This window comes from Neopelma chrysocephalum, unplaced genomic scaffold (genome assembly GCF_003984885.1).
Source record: "Neopelma chrysocephalum unplaced genomic scaffold, ASM398488v2 Primary Assembly neopelma1_96523, whole genome shotgun sequence".
Classification (NCBI taxonomy): domain Eukaryota; kingdom Metazoa; phylum Chordata; class Aves; order Passeriformes; family Pipridae; genus Neopelma; species Neopelma chrysocephalum.
In genome coordinates, this window is record NW_020925169.1 from 29870 (window position 1) to 55431 (window position 25562).

At 40.1% G+C, this 25562-nt stretch overlaps 2 protein-coding genes across 11 annotated transcripts in view; one reads left to right on the top strand and one right to left on the bottom strand.

Moving 5' to 3' along the window:
* Positions 1-9910, bottom strand: part of ARSK (arylsulfatase family member K) — a 39453-nt gene extending 29543 nt beyond the window's left edge. For 3 of the 4 annotated variants that reach the window (XR_003538402.1, XM_027708780.1, XM_027708777.1), the window contains exons 1-3: positions 9625-9910; positions 4422-4551; positions 2045-2204 (exon numbers count right to left, since the gene is read on the bottom strand). Coding sequence is in view for 3 of the 4 variants with exons in the window: in XM_027708780.1 (XP_027564581.1) it covers positions 2045-2204; positions 4422-4551; positions 9625-9762 (428 nt within the window). In the remaining variant the exon portion in view is untranslated. Of the gene's footprint in view, positions 1-2044; positions 2205-4421; positions 4558-7417; positions 7976-9624 lie in introns of those variants that run through there. The other variant, XM_027708779.1, reaches the window with a different exon arrangement.
* A 28-nt stretch (positions 9911-9938) lies between these two features.
* Positions 9939-25562, top strand: part of TTC37 (tetratricopeptide repeat domain 37) — a 50003-nt gene continuing 34379 nt past the window's right edge. For 2 of the 7 annotated variants that reach the window (XM_027708770.1, XM_027708776.1), the window contains exons 1-12: positions 9939-10017; positions 10347-10456; positions 11369-11466; positions 11973-12116; positions 13146-13237; positions 13786-13861; positions 15166-15306; positions 17293-17391; positions 17488-17596; positions 20349-20489; positions 22126-22227; positions 25378-25511. In XM_027708770.1, the coding sequence (XP_027564571.1) occupies positions 11377-11466; positions 11973-12116; positions 13146-13237; positions 13786-13861; positions 15166-15306; positions 17293-17391; positions 17488-17596; positions 20349-20489; positions 22126-22227; positions 25378-25511 (1128 nt within the window). In that variant the 5' untranslated portion in view covers positions 9939-10017; positions 10347-10456; positions 11369-11376. Of the gene's footprint in view, positions 10018-10044; positions 10078-10248; positions 10268-10346; positions 10470-11368; positions 11467-11972; positions 12117-13145; positions 13238-13785; positions 13862-15165; positions 15307-17292; positions 17392-17487; positions 17597-20348; positions 20490-22125; positions 22228-25377; positions 25512-25562 lie in introns of those variants that run through there. The other 5 variants (XM_027708775.1, XM_027708774.1, XM_027708771.1 and 2 more) reach the window with 5 other exon arrangements.

Sequence of the window (25562 nt, forward strand, 5' to 3'; positions counted from 1 at the left end):
CTGCCATTGTCCAAGCTTGCTTGGCCAATGGCAGTGAGGTCCTCAGGACGTAGGTTTGTTTAGAGTGTCCTTCTCATAGATGGATGGCCACACAGGGCTAACGACCTCCATCAGGCCAGGAGACCGGGGACTCGAACCTAACCATGGATATAATAACTCATAACTTCTTGGAGTGTGAGGGCTTCCCTCCTTCACCCCCAGCGGATCAAGGCCACCACTTCAACCGACAGACATGGGAGCTGCAACTACCAAGTGTCATCGCTGGACCCCGTGGGCGGTGACTATATGCATCTTTCCACTCTCGTATTTTCTTTCCCTTACTCTCCCTTATCCTTACCCTGTCTTTCCTTTCTCTCCCTTATGCATTTTCCCCCCGAAGTTATCCCTATGCCATATTGCTATAAATTATATAGATGACAACACCCAAAATGCTAACATACCTGTTGAAACAAAATTGTTAAAATGAACCCTACCTATATATGTTTAAAATAAACCTTGTTAATATATGTTTTCAGACACAGATTATTTAGTGTTGTTTCACTTTAATCCACCCCAAGGGAATTATTGATAAAAACCTGAGTTACCCCCTCCCCTTTTCCTGGGGCGGGTCGTAAGACAGACATCATTACTAATCAGTGAGATACAGCATCTTCATAAAAACTACATAGAAGGAAGACACCATTTTTTGTCCCAACTATCCAGACATATTATGACTATTATTTTTTTAACATAATGCACTTATTCTCTAAATGTTTAACTATGTTTCCTTAATTTTTGTAATTCCTAGTCACAGTAAGCTTTAAAGCATAGGAAGTACAGGCCTATTGGTTTTGCATGGCAAGGTTTTGGTAACAGGGGGCCTACAAGGGTGGCTACTCTGAGAAGCTGCTAGAAACCTCCCCCATTTCAGATACAGCCAATGCCAGCCAGCTCCAAAATGGACTCACCACTGGCCAAGGTGATCCGATCAGCAATGGTGGTAGTGCCTGCAGGATAACATATTGAAGAAGGAGAGGGGAAAACTGCACAGCATCAGCAGCCAGAGGAGATGGGAGTGCATCCTGTGGAAGGGACCCACAGTGGAGCAGTTCGTGAAGAACTTCAGCCCATGGGAAGGAATTGGAGAAGTTTGTGGAGGACTGTCTCCTGCGGGAGGGACCTCACACTGGAGCAGAAGAATGTGAGGGCTCCTCTCCCTGAGGAGGAAGGAGAGGCAGAGACAACATACGATGAACTGAGCACAGTCTGTGCTCCCTGTCCCCCTGTGCTGCTGAGGGGATTAGGTACAGAATTTGGGAGCGAAGTTGATCCCTGGTAGAAGGGAAGGGTGAGGGGAAGGTGTTTTAAGATTTGGTTTTACTTCTCATTGCCTTGTTCTGAATTCTAATTGCCAATAAATTAAATTAATTTTTCTGAGTTAAGTCTGTTAAGTCTGTTTTGCCTGTGTGCCTGAGTGATTTCTCTATAACCTTATTTTCAGCATTAAGTCTTCCATTATATTCTCTTCCCTGCCCAGATGGGGAAGGGGAGTGATGGAGCAGCTTTGGTGGGCACCTGGTGTCCATCTAGGGTCAACCCACCACAACAGCACAAATCTGTGAACATTTATGGCCTTCAAAAAAACCCCACAAAACCTCTCATATGTTTTGTGATGATAGATTTAATATTAAATTATTATAATTATGGTTTTTTGTTCTGTTTTTCTTACACTGCTAGTATAACGCAGAAGCCAGGAAATCTCAAGGCAAGGCAAAAATGGTTTATGAATTTCACTTAGGGAGCAATACCAGTGATAAAAAATAACCATTCATGTTGGGCAAAACCAGTTTTGATATCACCTTCCATATACAGGTAAAAGCCAAAGTGCATGGGATATGCTTGCTTCTGCATAAAGTTGCAGGACAGATCCCTGTTAGGTATCTAGCACAATTTCTTTTAAATTCAAGCTACTACTACTTCAATCAGAGATAGAAATCATGTAACAGATCATTACACGGTTTGTTCACTACTGTCCATTTCGTAGCAGAAAAATCTATCTGATTACCTAACTGAATGATGTCCAGAAGTATAGTCCAATTTCCCAAACTTCTGTGTGTGGTAGCCATGCTTCTCCATGAGATCCATCCATGTTATGTAATCTGGATCTAGACCTTTGAAGTTATTCCAAGATTCTGTTAAATGGGTGAAAAGACCACTCCACATAGCTGGGGAAAAAAAAATAAAATGTTGATAAGTAATTGGTACCCCCTACCTGTATACTTGAGGAGGGATTAATCTTCTCATTATTACAGAGGTTAGAAGTCCACATTGTGATCCAATAGAGCAAGAAATACTAAGTATTATTCTTTCAAATCTTGTCATAATCAATATAAGTAACAAAATTTACTCAAATAATCCCCAGAATTGCAGAAGAAGGTCCCATCCTTCCAGGTGCTAAGCAATCATTGAGTCAAGGTTTTCTTAGATCAGAAAATATTCTTATTGATTTCTGAAAGAAAATGGCATGGTAGTACAGATCCCCATCAAACAGTCCTCTACTTACATGTTTTTCAGAGTATTATTTCCCCTTACTACAGTTAGATTTTAATATGAGTTTAGGTATATTTGTGAAGGGAATGAGAATATAATATTTTCATAAATAGCATATGCCCTCAATTTTATCCTTTTTAGGTAATGTACTTCACTACCAGCTGCAGAAACAAAGCGAGAATATTTAAGATACCAAGAAGAAATGAAACCAAGGGAAGAGTTGCAAAGGAACTATAAGGGAAGATTGTTTTAGTCAACACCTATTTTTTTGCCACTTATCAAGAATTGTTCACTCTTTCCAATACTAATTTAGAGTTAAAGGGAATCCTAAAATGAAACTAAGTCATTCTATAAGCAATAAAAATATCCTGTAAGCATAGTGCATCAACCCCACATGCCAATACTCCTCCTTTCCCCACCCCAAAGTCCTCTTTCCCATCATGTCTTCTGGTATCATCCACAACACCTCCATATGAGACGTACCCTCACTTCCTTGCAGCTGTTTAAGCCACTGGCTAAACAAAAGCTGTCCTGCTGGTTCAGAGCCCCACATGTGATGACTGACCAGTGGCCACAGCCACCCAAAATACTACACAGTCTTCATCACTAGGAGCAATAGCTGCCATTTAATAAGATTAAATAACTTAATAAGATTAAATAACACAAAGCTATTGCTCTCAGCAACAAAAATTGGCTGAAAGATTCAAAAATCAAGAAAAAGAAAAAAAGACTTTGTTCATGTAACCTTGCCCACTTAAAATGGGACCTTGAGAAAAAGGTTATAAATAAAGTGAATACTAAAAATGTAAAACTATATTTGACAGCCTTTGCCTGCTGTTTCTTCCAGTGTATGCTTTGAAAGAAGAATCCCCCTTACAGCTACAGATGAGGGAGGGTCTTTGCAACTGAAAGGACTAGACACATTTTAAGCTTGAGGAATACAGTTTCTTTCTATATTCCCAGCAAATTCTGCAAGTGTGAAATTGAACAAAGAAAAACAAGTGCATTAAGTAAAGAAAAATACTGAAGAATTCAGTTAAAGCTACTGAAAAGTGTGTTTGGAATAAATGTCATTGGAAGACAGTGATAACAGCCACCACTTTATTCAGCTATTATTATTACTTTTTGCCAAGAACAGGAAAGATATTTATTAACTTTGTACTGGAATAGGAGAGTAGTTCTGAGTGTAGTTTCATCATTGCAGCAGACAAATCAATGATTTTGCTACAAATCCTCAAGGTTTGTTTAGCCTGGAGAAGAGAAGGCTCAGGGGAGACCTCATCACTCTCTACAGCTATCTGGAAGGAGGTTGTAGCCAGGTGGGCATCAGTCTCTTCTCCCAGGCAACCAGCAGCAGGACAAGAGGGCATGGTCTTAAGCTCTACCAGGGGAGGTTTAGGTTGGATATTAGGAAGAAATTCTTTACAGAGAGAGTAATTACCATTGGAATGGGCTGCCCAGGGAGGTGGTGGGTGCTCCATCCCTGGAGGTTTTTAAGATGAGACTGGATGTGGCACTTAGTGCCATGGTCTAGTAACCACAGTGATGTTGGATCAAGGGTTGGACTTGATGATCTCAGAGGTCTTTTCCAACCTACGATTCTATGATTCTTTAAAAATCTGAAGCTTCAGTGAAGTTTGTGAAAAGATTTGGGAGCTTACACTTACCTGAAAAAAGCAGTACAAGAAATGAAAAGAAAGGAGGAAGCATAAGAAACAGGAAAGAGAAACAGATGAAACAGGAGAATACTGTAAAAATTGAGACACAAACTAGAAAAAAAAAGGAAAAACAAAACAAGTTCCCCGCAATTAAAAGCTTTGACATTTCCCATCATTACCACATATTTAAATTGACACATGCAAGCATTTATCTGATGTTTTGCTTGCTTCTACCTGCACGCGAAGGACAACAAATTGGAGAATTCGTATAGGCATTGAGAAAGACAGTGCCATATCTTTTCATAAAATTTATGGAAGGTAAATCCACAGTCTGATTTCCTGGAAAAAATGTCAAGCGTCCATCCTGCAATCAAACAGAGAAAAACAACATATAAACAACCATTACCACAAATTATTGGCTGCATTAATTCATAGATTTGTTACTGTAGTGTGTTTCTGTGGCTCGGTTTTGGTACTGGGGGGGGCGGTACAGGGGTGGCTTTTGTTAGAAGCTGCTAGAAGTTTCCCCTGTCCCATGGAGCCAATGTCAGCCTGCTCCAGGATGGACTTCCTTCCGCTGGCCAAGGCCAAGCCAATTAAGAGTGATAGTAACACCTCTGTGATAACCTAGTTAAGAACAGAAGGTTGTTGTGCTGAAAGAATTCCAGCCACAGAAGAGCGGAGTGAGAATACGGGAACAACAATGTAGACACCAAGGTCAGTGCAGAAGGAGGAGGAGGAGATGCTCCAAGTGCCGGAGCTGAGGCCCCTGCAGCCCGTGGTGCAGACCATGGTGGAGCAACTGTGCCCCTGCAGCCCATGGAGGACCATCGGGGTGCAGAGACCCATCTGCAGCCCATGGAGGAGCCCATGCTGGAGCAGGTGGATGCATGAAGGAGACTGTGACCCCAGGGGAGGCCCAAGATGGAGCAGGATCCTGCCGGAGACCTGCAGCCTGTGGAGAGGGAAGCCCCCACTGGAGTAGGTTTTTCCCAGGTAGGACTTGTGACCTCTGCGGGGAACCCACGTCGGTACAGCTCATTGGTGAAGGACTGCAATCCATGGAGGAGTGACCCACGGGACAGCAGTTTGGGAAGAACTGCTGCCCGAGGCATAGACTCACACCAGAGAGGTCCATCAAGGACTGTCTCCTGTGGGAGGGACCCCACAGGAGCAAGGGAAGGACTCCTCTCCCTGAGCAGTGGCAGAAACAACTGACCATAATCCCTATTCCCCATCCCCTTGCACCACTGGGGGGGAGGAGGGAGAACATAGAAGGAAGGAGGGGTGGGGAGAAGGTGTTTTTAAGATTGTTTTATTTCTCACTCTTTGGCTATTATCCTGTTAGTAATAAATTTAGGTAATATCCCCACTTTGAGCCTGTTTTGCCCATGAAGGTAATCAGTAACTGACCTCTCCCAGCTGTTAACTCATGAATCCTTAGCTGTTTTTTTTCCCTCTCTCTCCTCTGTCCAGTTGCAAAGGGAGAGTGAGAGAGCGGCTTTAGTGGGTACCTGGCATCCAGGTACCTGGCCAGGGTCAACCCACTAGTTACCCTGAACTCACTTAAATGCTGCCATTTTTAACCAGGTATGAAAAATAGTGTTGAGAAGCTTTAATTAGATCAATATAAAATGGATTACTTATGAAAAAGTGCAACATAAAAGATAACTGGGCTTCTTCATAGTAAAATTAATTCCTTTCCATCACTATACATTTTCTAAGCTCCAGTTTTAGGGAGTAGGGGAATAGGTACAGTGGGAATAGGTACAATGGGAATAGGTACAGTGAAAGGTGACAAGGAGTCAAGCTGAATCCTAACACAGATGTGTGCACTAGTATATATTTCTATGAAACCACCCCTGATTCCTCATCATTTTTAAAGGTTTATCCACAGCACAACTCTGAACTTATTTTAACCTACGTACTGGAAAAGTGATGAGAAAGCTGAAGAAAGGCTATTCTCCCACTGAAATGCCAAGCACAGTGGTTCCCTTTTGATACTTGCATATTGATAATTTAATTTTCACCTTTTGTTTAGATAGAGTTTTTAATCAGTAATTTAAAAAAGACAAAACATTTTGAATAGGTACTTTTGCAATAAAAAGTTATAATCACTTGAAACCAGGTTGCATGCAGACTGCTCTATTTCAGGTCATTGTTTTTTCCAGTCACTTTTATTCCCTTCTTTGGTTCAGTAAGATGTCCCAACACAGTCCAAGCCTGACTGGCTCTTCAGTGTACAGGCAGGTGACAGTGAAACTGCACAGTTTTAACAGCAGAAGAAAGCAATTCCCTACATACATTTTCTGGCAGAAATACTCTGGGATAACATGGCATAGTAGAGAGAGTCACTTCATTTGGCATCAGTAGAGCTAACTGTGGCACCCCAGCCTCTGAAATCAGAACATGACAAACGAGTCATCACCTAATTTTGTACACTACTACAAAAGGCAACTAGAACAAGCACTCTGTAGGACAAGCTGGAAGTAAAGCTGTAATCTGCAACAGGAACTTGAAAGAAATTTTGGGCTGAAAGTGCTCTTCAGAAAGCTGTCCTGGTTCCAGCCAGGACAGAGCTAATTTTTGCCAGAGGGGGCATGGCTAGGACATGGAGGTTATTTTATATTACCTCATGTCATTTTCTGGAAAGGTGTCCCTTCTGGGTGAGGGTAGCATGGTAGCAGTATTGTTGGGCTCCAGTATTGTCAGGCTCTGCATTCACATGTGAATTGCTCGCCTCTCTTGTATTCTCTCTTACTAATATTGTTGCCATTACTGTTAGTTTCCCTATCTGACTGCTGTTTCCAGTAAATTGTTCTTATCTCAACTCGTGGTGTTTACCTTTTGTGCCTCCAATTCTCCTCTCCAGCCCACCACAGGGGAGGGTGAGAGAGAAGGCAGAGTGAGCAAGCAGCATGTGGTTTGCAGTGGTTTAGGTGGGAACACTAAATTGAAGCATACCATTCCTAAACCATGACAAGAGTACAAAACTGATGCATAATCCCGTCAACAATACATTCTTAAGTTTCTTCAACGAAGATACAGTTTGGACAGCTGGAGATAAGAGTTCATTATATTGATACTGTGACACAATATTCAGTAAGACATTAGCAAAAGAATTCTGTATACTTTGCATCACGGTATACTTCCTATACTGAGACGTGATGATTGCTTCTATAGGTGATGCAGGTATTCAGTGAAAGTTCTGTTCTTGAACAGGCTGAGAAGCTCAACAGCTATTTCTGGAAACTTGCCCTCTAAGAATTATGTAGGATTTGCAGGTTTTGAAATACTTAAGGAAATAAAATTGTTTTAATACGAACAAGCACATTTCATCCAGGAACTTGAGCAGCATTGCAAGCAAAGCCTGACATCATCCAGTTTACTTCAAGTAGCAATTCAGGAGCCGAATTGCTAGCACATTCCTCCCGGAAATGTGCAAAAAGCACAACGCCTGATGTGACATAGCAGCAGAAAGCTGGCTGTTCAAGCAGAAGGTCACTATTCTAGAGGCCAAACACAGTCCAGCATCACTGAAAACTCTTGTCACACTTGACAACATAGGTGTGCGTCTTTCATAGGTAGCATGACCCACAACAAAAGCAGGCACACTTTCTAATGAAAGCCCAGACATTTCAACAGCTTGCAAGACTTAACCTCTTTTTTCCAGAAAAACTGTTAGTTTCAACAGTACCTGTTCTCTACTAGTGATATAATGAAAATGGTTAATCTATTTCTGCCTTCAAATCTATCTCAGAAAAAAAAAAACAACACAGCCTTTAACATATTCTTTGTATGCACCATGTAAACATGACACTTTTCAAAAACAGCACTTTGTTCTTAATTGTTTATGTAAGAATTTCAAAACATCTGGAGTTTTACATTTCTTTTTTGTAAGGGTTACCTCATTAATTCCTGTCATGAAAATATTCCTGTTTACAGGTGACATAGAGAAGTATAACTAAAACTTGCCTGCAGCTTCTGCTAGTATCTGGAGACAAAATGGACATTGACCAACCCCAAGGACCATAAATATTGTAAATTCAACTACTGGTAAATAAGAGTTTTAGTAAAAGCTGAACAATTGGAGAAAAAGCATGCATTACTTTGCAATTTTAAGAGAGATTATATACTCAAAATAAAATAAACAAAGAATACAGTCAAAGAAAGGAAAGTCTATACAAAGCTATTGTATTAGTAAACAAGAAGCTATTTCTTTATCTTTGAAATCACAGCGTATGTCTTTTAAGATAGGGTTTGAAAAAAGATAATACACATTTACCAAATATTTAGGAAGCATTCATCCCAAGAAGCTCAGGCAGCAGGCAAGAAGTCAAGTGTTCTGTGCAGTCAAGGATGGAATTCTGAGAAGGACAGGAATCAAGATTTCTCAACAGTAAATGAGAAGTGATGAGATATGAAAGCCCTTAGAAGTAATACCACAGAGCTTATGTTTGATTCCATAGTAAGGAGAGCTCATATGAGGCAGAGAAACCAAGGCTCCTCAGAGTAAAACCTACATCAAAGCACTTCCAGGGTGGGCAATTAGAAGCATGGTGAGAAAAGTGTGAAAAATGTGCTGTCTTTCAGTGTGTCCAAGGAAACATACTTAGTATTAGTGATTGAAAAAAAAAGAAGTCTTTTCTACCTGTCTGGGTGTTAAACCAAATGCATCAATAAATCAGTGTGATGAAGCCATTACATACCTACTGATTCCTCTATTCTTTTAGTTGTAGATACACATCTGACAAGTTTATTGTGTTGTTATACCTTATAAGGGCCTGACTAAATCAATATGTGATACTGAATAAGTCAGTAATTTCATTTGTGAATATAGAAATTCTCTATCCCATCTCTTGAGGAGACCTAATGTTCTTATGATTTACAATAGCAAGGATAACAGGGTTTAAAGTGACTTTCCTTTCTTTTCGGCTTTTCAAGTCAACAGAAGAGCATTCACTTTACACACCAGCTCTGCTCCAGCAGCAGCTGCCGTGCCCTGCAGTACTGCTGGCATGCCCCTCTCCACCCCAAGTTGCGGTGACAAGCTGTACGTATCACATTAGACCGGAGGAACCACCTGTGCAAAGGTTTCTGACTATTGTAATGCATCAGATGCAAGGATGGAACACACTCCTGGAAGAAAGGCGAGTTTGGTTTGAAACACTAAAGGTTACCGAGTGTCTCTGAGACACAGTAGGCCCGCCCTTGTAGTCCCAAGCGAGACTTCCGCCCCGCAGAGGTGCTGGAGACTAAAAACCAGCCTTGTTGGCGCACGCCTGTGGCTTTAGCCTGGATAAAGCACCGGTATGGCCTCGTTGCCGCATCCTCGGCGGCACCACTCGGGCCGCTGCCGAGGGTTTTCCCGCCCTCCCTCACCCGTGCGGCGGCCCAGCCCCGCGCCGCCGGGCTGCCCCCCTTCCCGGCCACTCACCAAGGAGTCGCAGGCCACTAGCACCACGCTGGACCGGGGATGGACTCCAGGAGCGGCGGGCCGCGGCCTCGCCCCTGCCCCGGCGGCTATGAGGAGCAGCGCCAGCCCGGCTCGCCCCAGCGGGTCTCCGCCCCGCATTGCCCCGCCACTCTGGCCCCCGCTCCCGGACCGACAGGAGCAGCAGCTCCAAAAGCAGCTCCCAGTCCGAAAGCAGCTCCCAGGGCCCCGGTCGCAGCGAAGGACTGGACAGCGCCGCACCGCGGCCTACAACTCCCACGGTGCCCCGGGGAGGCTGACTGACTACACCTCCCAGGGTGCCTCATGAGGCGGGAACTATATCTCCCACAGTGCCCGAAAAAAATGGCGGTTTACTGGGTGCACCTCAATCCTGAGGTAAGAGTGCGCCTGCGCGCGGTCGGCGGTGCCAAGTGGCGGAGGCGCTGGTGGGTGAAGGTGGAGCAGAGGGGGTGGTGAAGGGTCGTGGTGGCGGTGGTGGCGGCCCGGCTTAGTCTGCCGCGGCTTTCCCTGCCGCGAGGGCTGGCGGCCCGGCTCGCGGCGGGCGAGCGGCTGCGCTCGGAGGGACTGCGGGCGCGGATCGCTTCCCAAGGCGGCCAGCAGGCCCAGGGCCCCGCCCGCGGCCCAGGTTGGGCGGCCTCGCTCCGGGGACTGACCGCCCCGCGGTGCCAGGGTTTGCGCTGAAGCGACGTGTATTTTCTCCGTAGGTGACAGTGGGGCTCCTGCTGGACAGTGCCCGCGGCAGGGTGCGCTTTTGATGAGCGAGACGTCAGTACCCTCGTAAAAGCAAATTTAACTCCAGGAGCTGCTGAGCAATGCAAGTTCAACAGATTTCTTTTTAGGTTTTAAAGGAGTCTTGGAAATTCGCTCTCATCCCATGTCCTTTCATTACTAAATTAACACTGGGCCCTTCAACCATTCTTTATTTCTGCTTTTCAGCTGCTAAAAAAGTTTTTTTGTTCTTCATCTGGTCACCTTTCCCATCTCTTTTGGTACTGGCACCAGCGCTGTTGTTTCTCAGCGTCATCCCATCTAGGCAACTTTGACTGTGGTGTTTCTAAAGTTCATTTAAGGCAAAATATGTACCACATGCACTGAAACAGTGCATGATTATTGGAGTTCAAAAGCATGATGTCTCCGATGTGTCCTGAAATACTTATTCTTTTTCAATTCATGGCTGTAGTCAGAAGGAGAATCTGGAGTAAGAGTGTGTCGAGACAGAGGACCATGGTGAGCCACACCAGAGTGTGACAGGCTGGCCATGGTGCTGCTGTAGAGAGCATGCAAGAAAAGCCCTGATTCTTAGCAACCCTTTAAACACATACCGAGGGCAATATGCTGCTTAAGTGCAGTTCGCTGATTACTTTCTTTTATAAAGAGGAATTACTATATGCAGGATGTTTTTCTTGTAAGTCTAATGAAGGCCTCTTATAACATCTCTCCTCCTACTTAAATTTATCTTAACCTGTAACAAAAGTTTCATTCTGGGGTAGCTACTTTGTATCATTTAACTGTTTGGAATATTGACGGTATCCTGTCTCGAAGCTAAAGCTAGTAATTTTACCCATGTTATTTTTTTTATCAAGTTTTAGTGCTGTATGCATTTTAGCATATTACACTGTATTTCTGTGTTTAAAATGCTCTCTATGCAATTGCAGTAGGATATTAACATTTTGTATGTGTCAGTATATCTTTTTATGAGAACTGATTATATGCTTTTTTTATTTAGCAGCCACAATGTCAAATAAAGAGGTGAAAGCAGCATTAAAGAGTGCTAGAGATGCAATACGAAATAAAGAATATAAGGAAGCCTTAAAACATTGCAAGGTAATGAATTTTTTTACTTGGAAGGTAAATATTTTGCAGGGTTTTTTTTCTCTTTCCATATCCCTACAGCTGTATGGTCCTGCTAAGCATGGAGTACTTTATTGATGTAACAGTTGAGATGAATTTTCAGATTTAACTTCATTGATCATTCGTGTTTGTTTCCCACACATAAACTTTAATTCCTCTTCCTTTTGCATTTGCTTACATGTGGTGATAAGAGTATTAAATCTGGAGTGAGAGAAATAGAAATCAGTTTGTAATCCAGACCTCACAGGAGTGCTTTAATTGCTGAGCTACAGATATGGTTACTGGCAAAACACTTCAGATAAAAAGCATTTTCTGGCATAAAAAGATGAAGTTACTAATCTTAGTGTCTTCCTAAAAATTACTTAACTTCTAGGATTGCCATATAGAATAATTCTCCAAACTGTAGTGATAAAATGCAATACATGGATCTATAAGTTACATTTCTCTCATCAGTTTCACTTAAAATTGTGTAACTCTAGGCAGTCTTGAAGCAAGAAAAAAATAATTACAATGCTTGGGTATTCATTGGCCTGGCAGCTGCTGAGTTAGAGCAACCTGATCAGGCCAAAGGAGCATATAAGAAGGCTATTGAACTTGAACCAAACCAGTTATTGGCATGGCAGGTACGTGAATGTCTATTTTTTATTTCCCTAAAAAGCGTCACTATGGAGTTAAATATAGGAACAAAGCAGAGTTAAGACTTTTATCTTCTTTTCTTGAGGCCCGCAGTTCCACAGAAGCTTTGGAGTAGCTGAGGTTCATATTACTTGTGTATGCAATGTAAAGCCATGGTGAACTTTAGTTTCAGTATATTTGAGTTTGTATTTCTTGTGTAGGCTACATAGCTGTGAAACATGTAAGGGAAAACATGAATTGAAACAAATACAGTAAATTAGTTGATGTAAAAATTTCCTTGCTTGTAGCTCAAGAAACCTTTGACAGTGCTCCTCTTACAGGAGAGAAAATGTTTTATCTAGTAACATAGTTTTCCACTTTTCAACATCAAGTGGATTGTTAATGAATTTTGTTGATACTTAAAAGCAGAAGTGTATGTCTAAAATAGCTATGTGCTGGGGGGTGTGTACATTACAGGCTATTACACTATAGAGTTACAACATACAGTTGTGTAATTTGGAGATTTGTGAAGCATAATGTTGTGTATTGAGTCTATTGCTTATATCAGCAATCAATGTTTTTCTAAGGTCATCAGGTTCTTGGTATTTTCAGTATAAATACTATTTTAAAGTATAATTGTTGGGGCCAGAATTCAGTGTGTGTTTAAATTTCCTCACTTTTGCAGTCAGGTTCTGGCTTTCCTGTTAAAATACTTGGGTATATATATTTTTTGCATATTATATCGATTTTATCATACAACCAAGTGTACTTTGCATATTGCCTATTGTGCAGACAAGATCATGTAATACATGTAAGTTCCAAAGAGTTGTTGGTATTAATTAAGAAAATGAGGAAAGCTTTTCACTTAATATGAGTAGAATTCAGAAAGTTATGCAGAATTCTGCTCAGCAATTTTTACATTAACACTTGACCCCATTTTAGGCAGTGGAATAATTTTTCTAGGCAGAACTGGTAGTGGTCTCATAGTGCATAACCATTGACATCAAGTCTTACTTATTTTTATGCTTTTTTTTAAGGGATTAGCAAATTTATATGAGAAACCCAATCAAACAGATGTCAAAGGAGACTTAGCAGATGTTTACCAAAAACTCTTGGAACTCTACAAAAGGTAAAGCACATTGAATACCTTAGTTCAGTCTAAGATTTATAGTTTAGTGAATGCCATTGCTGATATACAGTACAGACTTTCATTTTTTTTTTAAAGCCTTCTCATGTCAGTGGGTCAACACTTTTTACTAAGATTTTCTCTACCAAATAAAGTTTCTTGTTTCTTCGCTTTTGGTGAGGCAAAAACTCTTAGTTTAATTGGACCTGAGGTTAGTAGTTTAGCAAATTCACAGAATATATGTCATCTGACTCAAAGAGATACAGTTCTGAACAAATTTAACTCGGCTATCACTTTAATTGACAGAAGTGTTCAGCTTGTTTGCTTTATGTGAAAATTGATCAGAAAGAAATGTACAGTCCTTAAAAGTAATTTTTTTTTTTATTCAGAGCAGCAATGAATAAAACGTAGAGGGAGATCTGGAGCATTTATTCTAAATATTAGTTTGACAAGTGAACCTACTGAAAATTTTTCACCAGAATTTGGAAAACATCGTACTATTATGTGAAAAACTTAGCTTGTTTTTTGGGGATTTTCTCCCTCTTTTCTAGTGCTGACAAGCAGAAATGGTGTGATGTATGTAACAAGCTCGTGGAACTATATCATCAAGAAAAAAAGTATTTAGAGGTAGGTCAAGTACTTCATTTTCTCTCTTCTAACAAGAATTTTCAATTTGTTTAGAAGTAACTATTTTTTATCAAGGAATCCCCATGTTTTGGGCCACAGACCACTTAAGATCTCCTTGTGGACTGCAGCCAGGAAGAACTGATTTTAACTGTGTTTCTTTCTTTTCTGCTTTGTAAGACTTGGATGCAATCCATTAAACCATCAGAAGGTGACAAGGCCATCAAAATACAGGCTGAAAGGGTGGAATATAATTTTTCTGTTATATTTCTAGAAGTCACGAATGGTCTCAAATGCACATTTACATGCAGTATATGTGAGTCAGGTGTCATTTGACTCACTTGGCCAATTCTAAGTGTCTGATTAATCCTTCACTGGTGTGGTGATCCCCTCCTAGACTCTCCCTCCCTGATACTTCATTCCAGAGGGTAAGGTGGGATATGTACACAACTTGAACTTGATTGCATGAGTCTTATGTACTGCATTCCCAGCACAATAATAAGGACACAAAAAGCTACTCAAGAGCTTAGCAGAAATAATCATGACCCTTCTCAGTGCCATGAGGTGGAGTTGTTGAATGCCTGAGTGGTGCAACAGTAATATTTCCTTCAGTCTCTGTAATAACGTTACAGAATAAGTATTTTGGAGGTACGCTAGTCACTTTTCCTTTGCTCTTTGAAAAGGTTGCTTTCTTACAAGATGGTACATCGTTGTACTCCGTGTCATTGTCCCACCTTACCTACAACAATGAAAAATGAAAAATTTTACATACCACATAGCATCAGGCTCAAGACTATTAATTTGCTCCAAAGCTACTTTTTATACCAGTTTCTGAAACTCAATTCAATGCTAGTAATTTAGCATATGAAGGCAGACTTGCTCTGTGTGGAACAGGAAACTGAAGTTAGCCTTTGCAGTCGTATTTTTTCTTTTAAGTTCTGTTGACTTTTCCACACTGGAATTTCAATATGTGCTGCTGCTGCTGTTCTCTTTCTGTTCATAAGGCTTATTCCTTCAGAGTTTTTTGAAGGACTGTTTAGATCTATTTCTACGGTTGATTTCTTCCAGGAACCAGAGTCAGAATTCATATTTTTGATGTTCTCTATCTTATTTACTGTACCTTGAAGGTGGACAGGTCCCACACAGTGGTTTGGGACTTGTTACTGCTTTAATCAGAAAGCAGGTAAATCTGGGTTGTTACTTTAAATGTTACTCTGTTGTCTTAGTGTGGTAGAGTTGAATATGCTTACATTGGACCTCCAGTTCTTTAAAGAGTAACAGCATGGTTCATTTGTTCCTGTTGACAGGTGGCTGAAACATGGCAGAAACTAATACAAATGAGACAGGAGGAAGGTGCAGAAAAGGCAGAGCTTCATCAGCTTTGGAAGAAGATGATCCAGTTACTGAAAGACAGTACAAGGAACCAGGATAATAAGACTGAGCAGTTGGTAATGTTTCTCACTCCTCCTTCAGCTAGATAAATATATATGTACAGTGCAGTTAGAACCTCAGTTGAAGCCTGTTTGTCGGAATTGACTGTCTCAATGTTCAGTGGTACTAAGCTTCTCCAACAAAAACAGCAATTGTGCAGCAGCCTGAGATGGACCTTAGGTGTAATGAGGCACCTAAATTCTTCATTAACTGCTCCAGCATGGGTCACTTCCACAGGGTGCAGTCCTTTAGGAACAGACTGCTCCAGCATGGATCCTTTCCTTGCTCTGGCATATTCTCACTCCTCTCCCTGCCTGTAATTGCTGTTGCACCAGTTTCTTCCCCTTCTTAAATGTCTTTTCCCAGGGCACTACCACCATTGCTGATGGGCTCGGCCTTGGCCATCAGCAAGTCTGTCTTGGAACCAGCTGGCATTGGCTCTGTCGGACATGGGCAGAGTTTCTAGCAGCTTCTCACAGAAACTGCCGCACTAGCTCCCGTGCTTACCAAAACCTTGCTTGCAAAACCAATACAGACATTCCTCAAAACAACAAACTTCCCCCTGCTTTCCTCCAGGGTGGAAGAGATAGCTTTGTGCTGGTTTTCCATTTCTTTGTACCTATTGTTTATCTTAGTTTGCTATAGATTTTAAGCTCTCGCTTCTTAGGAAAGTGTCAAAGCTCATTAAAGCAAACAGAATGATCATGAATTATACTCATCCTTGCGTTCTCTATGGACAAAGTTTATTTTGTTTTATCTTTGTATCTGCTCTTGCAAGATGAACCTCCTTCAACACGAAAGGTGGAAATTTTTCATCTCTGGTCTGGTTGGTAACAGTGCTCCAGAAAGGCAGAAAATACAAATTGAAGCCATTTCAGACAGCAGAAAAATTGAGTCTGGATCTCTACGTTTGAGAAGCCAAATGTTATAACTTATGAGCTACTAGAGAAAAGAGGTACTGCAGGCAGCACTGGTTTCTTTTTTGGTAATAAAAAAAACCTTTAAAATAGAAAAAAAAATTGCATAAGTGTCAGAAATGGGTTTCACATACAGACCTACAGTACACTTCACTGCAGTTTTGAGTAAAGCACCTGAACCTGGAAGGATGTGGCACTGAAGGCAATGCACTATTCCATATTTCACAGACAAGCTGTGGGCAACTTTTTGGTTAGCATGCTTGTTTGGAAGCCTCCACTCTGGTGTCTGTGTTCTCCAAACTATAAGGAGTCAAAAAAAAAAAGACTAGATTTCTAGATTAGAGCAGAGAGAAGGGCTTACAGCTAACTGTAGAGGATAGTAACCTAAGTTCCTTCTTTTAATTGGGATTAGGTTTGAAGAAGAATGTATGTTCTTACAAATTTTGCCTTGTGCCATCTTATGTTACGTAGCACTGTATTATTGCTTCATCTTGTACAAGACAATTAAAATGTTTTAGGTCCTGAGTACTGCTTCATGATAAGGAACTTGCTTTGTGGGTTTCTCTGTTCATAGTACTGGTGTAAACATAATGAGTAGGATCTAGATAATACGTAACTATCTAGTTAACTATGGAGGGGCTAGAAAGCATGTCCTCTAAGGAGCAGATGATAACTTTGAGTTTGTCTTGTTTGGAGGAGTCTGGGGTGACCTCTGTGCAGCTTCCTGAGGAAGAGAAGGTGGAAAGGGAGGTGCTGAACTCTTCTCCCTGGGATCTAGTAATCTAATATGGGAATGGTTCACAGCTGTGCTGTGAATGGTTCACAGGACTTGCCATGTGGGAGCACTGCTTTACAAGAAGAATGATCAGACACTGAAATGGCCTTCCTAGAAAGTCAGCGTTCAAGAGGCATTTGGTCAATGCCCTTAATAACATGCTTTAGCTTTCGGTCAGATCTGAAGTGGTGAGGCATGTGGACTAAATAATTATTGTATCTTCCTTCCAACTGAAATATTCTATTCTATGAAGATAACATTTCCCTGGAGTCATTATTTTTTTGCACTTTGACTTTTTTCTTTTGATGCAGCTTTTGACCGCATTTGAACATGCGGTGAACTCTGCTGACACTGTTCCTGGCGAAGACCACCAAAATCTTTACAAGGACTTTATCCAGTGCTTGTCAAAAGTAAGGTTATGTTAAGGTATCTTAATCAGTGAATAGGTATAATATCTCACATCTGATAGTTCACAAAAATAACTATTTACTTTTCTTCCTTCCAAGTTTCCTCATGAAGCAGCTAGGTTGGAAAAGGCCTGTAATGATATGATGGCTTTGTATCCTACCATGAGTTATCCTTTAGAAGTACTTTGCTTGCACTTTGTTAATTCAGGTGAGTAGGATGGATTTAGGCATTTCTGGGGCTTAAATTATTTAATTTATAGTTAGTTTTGTGACAATCTGTTTCCAAGTTTTTGTCCTTCATAACCCGATACAAGTACACTCTTTACTTCTGTGTTATGTTTCTGGAAATGAAGTATTTGGTCCTATGACTTGCTATTTCCTAACTCTATAACTGAGTGTGACTGTAAATTGACAAAAAACTTCTGTGAATTAGGTCCAACTCTGGCAGTGTGTGAGGTCTTAAAGAAAGAATGCTGTACAAAACTTGAAAGCAGTCTCTCCAGAAAAATGAAGGTTAGCTTCTTGAGCTTATAAGAGAAAAATGAGAATGTTAACTGGTGCTGTAAGGCAGAGGATGGGCTGCACTTAGGTTATTCTTGACACAGATTATCTCTCTTGGTGGGAAAAAACCCCCAAACAAATGTTTGTGAAATTTTCTTAAAAAGTGTACCTTGTGAATAGGAAATAAACAGATCTGTTAAGATATGTGTTCTAAGCAGAAAAAGGGAATCTTTCCGAGGTGGAGGAGGGGCAGGTTGGCAGGAACAAAACGTGATGTGTTTGGAAGTGCAGGGATCTGAAAGTATGCAGTTGCTATTTTAAGTGCTTCACTAAACAGTGCAGTAGTGTTGGACACTTTCTCAGCATTTTCAAAGATAATTACTAGATTTTGGTATTTATTTTTTAATGCATCAGAAGTTGATTTTATTTTTAAAACAAGGAAAGAGGATCGGGAAAAGAAAACACCTCTGGTTTATATAAAAAGAAATAACTTTAGCTTAGGCAGAAAAATGTCTTTTCTAGTTTTGAAGGTAGGCTTCATGAGATAATGCAGCAGCATAAAACAAGAGAGAATTTTTGACTTGTATTAAAAAGGATGAAGACAAATGAGGTCCAGACTCTAAATTTGTAAAACATTTGAAAATGCTTAACGTTTTGAAGAAACAGGCAGAAACTAATTTCAAAGGAAGAAGTTGGCACAGTTCTTGTATACCAGTAATAATAATAATAATGGCCCATCTTCGCGAACGAAGATTTGGGGAAAGGTCTTTTACCTTTCCAGCCTGCGCAATGGATTTTTTTGGTGAGACACAGCCTGCGCTGAACTGAGCCCACCCTTTAATCCTAAGGTTCATCTGCCGGGGCCAAGCAAGCTTGGACAATGGCAGTGAGGTCCTCAGGACGTAGGTTTGTTTAGAGTGTCCTTCTCATAGATGGATGGCCACACAGGGCTAACGACCTCCATCAGGCCAGGAGACTGGGATTTGAACCCGTGGTCGCAGCAGTGAAAGTCCTGCACGCTAACCACTAGGCCACCAGGGGTCTCTTGTATACCAGTACTCTGACAACATCTCACCATCCCACAGGCTTGTTGGAGTGGGAAGGATGCTGCTTATATTTTAGTAAGGCTGTTTGTTTATATCTGATTCATTCCAACTATGCCTTAGTCCTTCATGCCCTGCACTTGTAGGCTTGTAACTCAGTTTTTAAGTCCCCTTTACCAAATGCAAATCAAAGGCAACCATTATGTCACATGAATTAATAATTTTTTAAAGAAAATAATAATAATAATAATAATAATAATCCAAAGATTGTTGCTGCAAGTCATAATTGTTCCTTTTAGCACTGCTGTATCAGTTTGGCCTGGCTCTTCTGCCAAGGCCAAGCTGTCTCCTCCCCCCTCCTGCTCTCCCCAAGCAAGGAAAAAAAAACGAACCACAGGAAAAAAACTGAAAGGAGTTCAAACAAAATGGGATTATATCAAATATATATATATTACATATATTTACAATTATATATACAATTTGAATATATTATACACAACAAGGAGCTCCCGAGAGGGAAAAAGGGAAAAGGGAGAGGGAAGCAGGGATAAAAGAACTAAAAACAAATATCTTCCAAATGTACCCATTACTATAGAGGTAGGAATAAATACAAAAATGAATTAAATACTTCCCTGAACGGGACAGCAGAACTGTGCGAGGCAGCAGCCAATTCCCCCACGCCTCCCAGAGAGACCGGAGATGACGGCAGGTCTGAGTAGCAGGCCCTGGCCTATATGAGCAAAGCCCGTCTACGGAGAGACCTCTCGCCTTCAGCCACCAGAAGAGAGAAGAGAACGAACTCTCTTATCTGTGCCTTTTTATATGTTGTGTTACGGAAAGGAATGACATGGAATTCTTCCTTAGATTCCTGACTCCGTTGCTCAGGAAGGCCTAAAAAAATCCACAAACCAACCCACTACAACTGCCAAGACTACAATCATAGCTAAACACTAGTGTCAAAGTTAGTGGTATCAGTTAAAATTAAACAAAGACGTTATATGGTGTCACAGCAAGGTTGTTTCAGCAAGCTCATCACAGAAGATTTGTAAGTACACAAGGCCTACTCTGGAAAGAAATTATTTTGATTTATTTGTGGTAGATTTTGACATGTGGGTACTCAGCTGGACTTAAATGAAAAGCATATGAAGGAACTAGTTTTTATTAATAAAGGTAGTATACCTGTAGTAATTTAACAGAAGTGGTTATTCAGGTTTCAGACTGTCAGTTTATTTTGTTTGGGGATAATGAGTATTTACATCACTGATGGGTTTTTGGGTTGTTTATGGGATAGAGTGATAAGTATGTAATGCCTTTCGAAAACTACTTTGAACTCAAAGGTCATTTAAGTAGATAAGGTATGCTGTTGCATTATTTTTAATCTAAAACTCTATAAAATGTGTCTTTTTCTGGAACCAGGTACTTTGTCAGAAGAGGCCCTGCACTGTTTTTCTAGGCTTTTGGAGATGGACACAAGTAGTGGTCCAGGCATCATTGGTTTTGGTATAAAATGCCTCCAAGAAAAGAAATACAAGGAGGCTGTTAAGAGTCTTACTGAAGGTAAATGTGTAATATGTGGTATAAGTAGTCTGTAACTTGAACACCAGCTAGTTTATATGAAATAGTTATATATATCTTACACTTGCATAGTACTTTGCCAGTTCTAAGACCAGCCTTTAAAAGGGTACTCACACTTTCTCTGATTGAGTGTTGAATTTTTTTAAAATATAGCTTAAGTATAACATCTCTGAAGTCTTTCATTGGTGTTATAGTCAGCTCTGTAGTGTTTTAATGTAAACTCTTTTTAATCTTACTGTTATTGGGGAAATTTCTAGATGAAACAATAAATAGAGCAATAGCAATAAATGAAGAAATGTCGAATTTATAAAGTAAAATGTAATACAGCTTCTCTAATTGAATCACTGCATTTCTCTGCCTGAACAAAGATGAATTTCCTTTGAAGTTACTTCATTTTAAGACCTCTTGAACACTTGCTTTGGATAAATACTTACATTAAGTATCTAAAAAGAGATATTAGAATTTCTTTTTGTTGTTATTGTTTTACAATAACCATATTTGCTGAGGAGTTGGCTTACTCACCTGTAATTAACTTGCTTGTATTGAAATGGCAAAGCTCTTTGTGAAGTATTCATAAGTAAACTAGTGGGAAAATGAGACTCCCCACCCTCACTGTGCTGGCTATGGCAGCTTATTGTGAATATTGGCTAAATAACTATTTGGGATGTAAATGTTCATGAATCAGTCAGGCAATATTGTGATATCCTGCATCCATTCTCCTAGGTTTAGAATGAGATTGTTTCTGAAACTGAATTTTGGAATATTCTGCAGTGGCTTACCCACAGTGAAATAATGTCTTGCCTAAAATGTGAAATAAAATTTAATGTGCTTAAGAGGAAAAAGCGCTCCATGGAAAGCAAATTCTTAGGCTTAAATGACCACTGTATGTTTTGACAAAACATAATCATGTTTTTGACAAAAGATAGTATTTTTATTTTAATTAATATTAATTTTTCCCCTATTTTTACTTTTACATGAGGGAAGAATGCAAAGAACAAGGTTGTTGGTATAATGTATCTATGTATAAAGCTCGGAAATTTTGTCTTTCCCAGTGAGCCTAGTGTTTGCATCTTAGGCATCAAAGCTTCCAGGCATTATGGTTATATTTTAGAAGACAGAAATTCACTTTTATTAATGAATCTTTAATTAAGGCAGGTACATTAAGAAGTTTCAGTGAAACACTCTTGCCATCATATTTTTTGTTGTCTCAAAGTTCTATAGGCCTTTTCTGGTTTCTAAGAAAAACTTTATAAAGCAATCTATAGGTTTGATCAACATCAACGTGAAGGATTTTCTTCTTTTTGAAACAAAAGTGCACCTTAAGCCGGTGTTGTGTACTTTCTCACTTTACCCATTTTTTTTTCAGTTTATGTAACATTATACGCAAAATTAAGCCTAACTGAAAACTTACATGCTTCTTAGTTTTTGCCTTGTTGCATGGAAGCCTGTATGTCTAAAACTATCTAAAATAAGACTCAACAAGATTTGCAGTTAATTTTTTCTTTATCTGATTGGCAATGTTTTTGATGGCATTATATAGTAATATGGCATGTCCCAACTATAGTTTCTTAGCAACCTTAAGCAACTTTTTTAATTGCCTTTTTTAAACTCTGACTAGGTTTGCAGAAGACTAACCAGTGTCCAGCAGCGTGGCATTATTTAGCAGAGGCACAGGTGAAAATTCACAAATACAGAAATGCTGTCCTGTCCTGCAATCAAGGTAACTGCTTGCTGACTGAAAGAGCAACTATAGACGTACACTGCTTTATGTGGTCGAGCCAATGTGGCCTTTGTGTCCTAGATCTGAGTTAGCAGCAGGCATAGTCCCTTGCTTTTTGCAGTCTCACAGCTTTTGCTGCTTCTCTTGGTTTATGACAGCTGAACAGCACCTTATGGTGCTTAATCTTAGGAAGAGAGAAAATGCTTGGCTAATCGGAACCAGAAAGCTGTCTAATGGTTAACATTTAGAAGGTTTGCATGTTCTGATATGCTGCCTCAGCTGGTGGTTGACCAATGCTGCCAAACAACAAATAATTTCCTGAAACCACAAGGGTAGGTGTCACAAGTATTTAGTCTGGTAGACTTTGTATTACAACCTGAAAGATAAGTTTTCAATGAAGTTAATGTAAAATGCAGAAATGATGCATAGTACCCTGCATCTGAGAAAACCTCACTCAGTGTAAAACTTCATCTGTGCTAGCTGGGAATGAGGGCAGTTATTATCGTCTAGTGATGCATATCTAATCTGAACAGAGCCACAGTCTGATGGTTATAAATGAAGAGCAGCCAAAGGAGACTTTTTTGGTGACAGAGACAAATGCAATGAAAAATTTCTCAAGAAAGACTTGAAGAGGCAAAAGTATGCCGACCTGGCTGAACAGTCATGGTAAATTATTGACAGCAAGGGAAAGTACTTGCCAAGGAGGGAGATTCAAAAGACCTGTGAATTTGGGTGGAGGAAATATGAAAACTGAACAAAGTAGGTAAAAAGGAATTTATTGCAGAAAGAAAGAAAATGTGGTAATTCTTTTCCCATCTTTCCCTACTTAAGAATTGACCAAGGATTATGAAGAGGAAAATACTGGAGTACTAAGAGGTTTAAGGAGTTGCTTGCTTAAATTGTCTTGGCACTGGAATGCTTGGAAGTAGATAGCATGGCCCTAACTTTTAAAAAGGGTTGTAGGAAAGTTCAGAGAAACCACTGACAAGTCTAGTATGTTAAATGGTTGACTTAGCTAAAACTGGAATTTTTAGAGTGAGAGAATTGATGTAGAAAAAGTATTTTGGAGATAGACAGCATGGCTTTTATAAAGTTGCCTTTTTTTTCGAACCCCTGGAAAGAGCATGTGAGCACATAGATAAGGGAGACTTCCAGGTAGTAATTGATAAGATCTCTTACATGACTGATTTCCCTGTGGGTTTGTATTCAGGAAGGATATTGAGGTGCTGGAGCAGGTCCAGGGAAGAACAACTAGGCTGGTGAAGGGACTCAAGCACAAGTCCTATGAGGAGAGGCTGAGGGAGCTGGGGTTGTTTAACCTGGAGAAGAGGAGGCTCAAGGGAGACCTCATCACTCTCTATAACTACCTGAAGGGAGGTTGTAGCCAGGTGGGCAACGGTGTCTTCTCCCAGGCAACCAGCAATAGGACAAGAGGGCATGATCTTAAGCTGTGCCAGGGGAGGTTTAGGTTGGATATTAGGAAGAAATTTTTTACAGAAAGGGTAATCAGGCATTGGAATGGGCTGCCCAGGGAAGTGGTGGATTCTCCATCCCTGGAGGATTTTAAGATGAGACTGGATGTGGCACTTAGTGCCATGGTCTAGTAAACCACAGTGGTGTTGGATCAAGGGTTGGACTTGATGATCTTGGAGGTCTTTTCCAACCTGGTTGATTCTATGATTCTAAAGAAACTAAGTTGCCTTGGGTTAAGAGTTAATTGTATCGTTGAGTGTTGAGTTTTTTGTTTTAAAAAAGTTAAAAGGTAGAGCACGGTATAGTAATTGTGTCTGTTTTCAGGCTGGAAGGACCTGTCTCTGATATTTTAAGCAATACCTGTGCCTTTTATGATTGTTGAGTAATAAGGTTATAGTTTGCTTCTATTCAAAGCAGACTGCAAAAATTTGAGGGGATTACCTGAGTGTGTAACTAAGTGTTAGAAAAATTAATAAAATTCTATAGTCTTAAATGCAGAAGCATAGAGCTGTGGGAAGAAGTGTTCCCACAAAGGTATCCTACAGTCTTGTTGAAGTAGAGTGCAGAAGGGTTCTTATTCTGTATGAAAAAATAGGACTGCTTCTTTCATCTTCTATGCTTTACAGGCAAGTCAAATATTAGCAATTTCAGGGAAGGAAATGGATGGTGAAACAGATCAGCAGCATGGTGCAATCTGTGTGCAGTTTTGATACCCATCCACCCCATCTCAAGTTAGTAGAAGTTAATAGACTAGTAAATAAGGGTGATCAAATATATGAAAAATGCAGCATGTGAGAAGTAAATAGACTTTCAAGTCCTTTTCCAACCTAGAGAAGAGAAAAACGTGAAATCTGTGAAGGTGCAAACAATATGAAATATAAATAAAGAGTTTTGTTTTCTTATGTGAGGTCTTGTTAGTACCAAATGCAACTAAAATGGCAGGCTCGGAACAAACAAAGTTTTGTTTCTCAATGCAAAGGGTAAGTTAAGGTGTTGCTCTTTGCTAAAAGATGCAGTTGATGCAGACATTTTCCTTGAGTCCAAAGAATCTGTGGAAAGTTGGAGATAATTCTGGGGAAGCATTGCTTTTTGCTTGGCCTGTCTTACTGGCTGTATCAAGTCAGACAAAAGTTCATCTTACATGAAAATAAAAACAATTAATTGAATTATGCAGGAACTTCTTGCTTTTGGAGAATCCTGAAGCTCAACAAAGTTACCTTCATTCTCTGAAGTGAGATTATACTGTGCACTGGAAAAGTAAGCAGTACTGTGTAGAAAGGTACAAAGCACAGAGATAAATCCCTGGTTTCAGTAATATTATTTTCTTTAAATACTGAAGTGTAAAACGACTTGTCTGTTGAAAGGTCATTGTTTCTTCAGAACTCAAATGGGACAGAAGGTAGCATTCCATTTATATGACCAGCAGCTAGAAAACAATCAGCATCCATGTGTCTGAGAGGACCTCCCTAAAATTGATTTAGTTTTTAAACTTGAATGAATTGACATTTCTTAATTATGGGACAATTTCTTAAATATGGGGGAGAGCAGTTCAAATGGTGCTTTATTAGACTGAAAAATTGGAATGAACAAGATTCTTAAAATATTTGGAACAGCGCTGCTCTTTGTAGTTTTGTTTTTTCCTAGCTTTACTTGATGAAAGGTTCTTCTTGTCAACAGCTCTTGAGGCTCTTGAAATTCCTGAGGGTCCTAATCTTCGGTGGAAGAATCTTGTCCTTCAGTTGAAAGCAGAGACTTTGATTAAAATAGCTGATGCTGATGCTGCAGAAGAAGCCATTAAAGCACTTGAGCAGGTATTTTCATGGACTAAAATGTTGTAGTTTTTTTAAATTTTAAAAAATGCT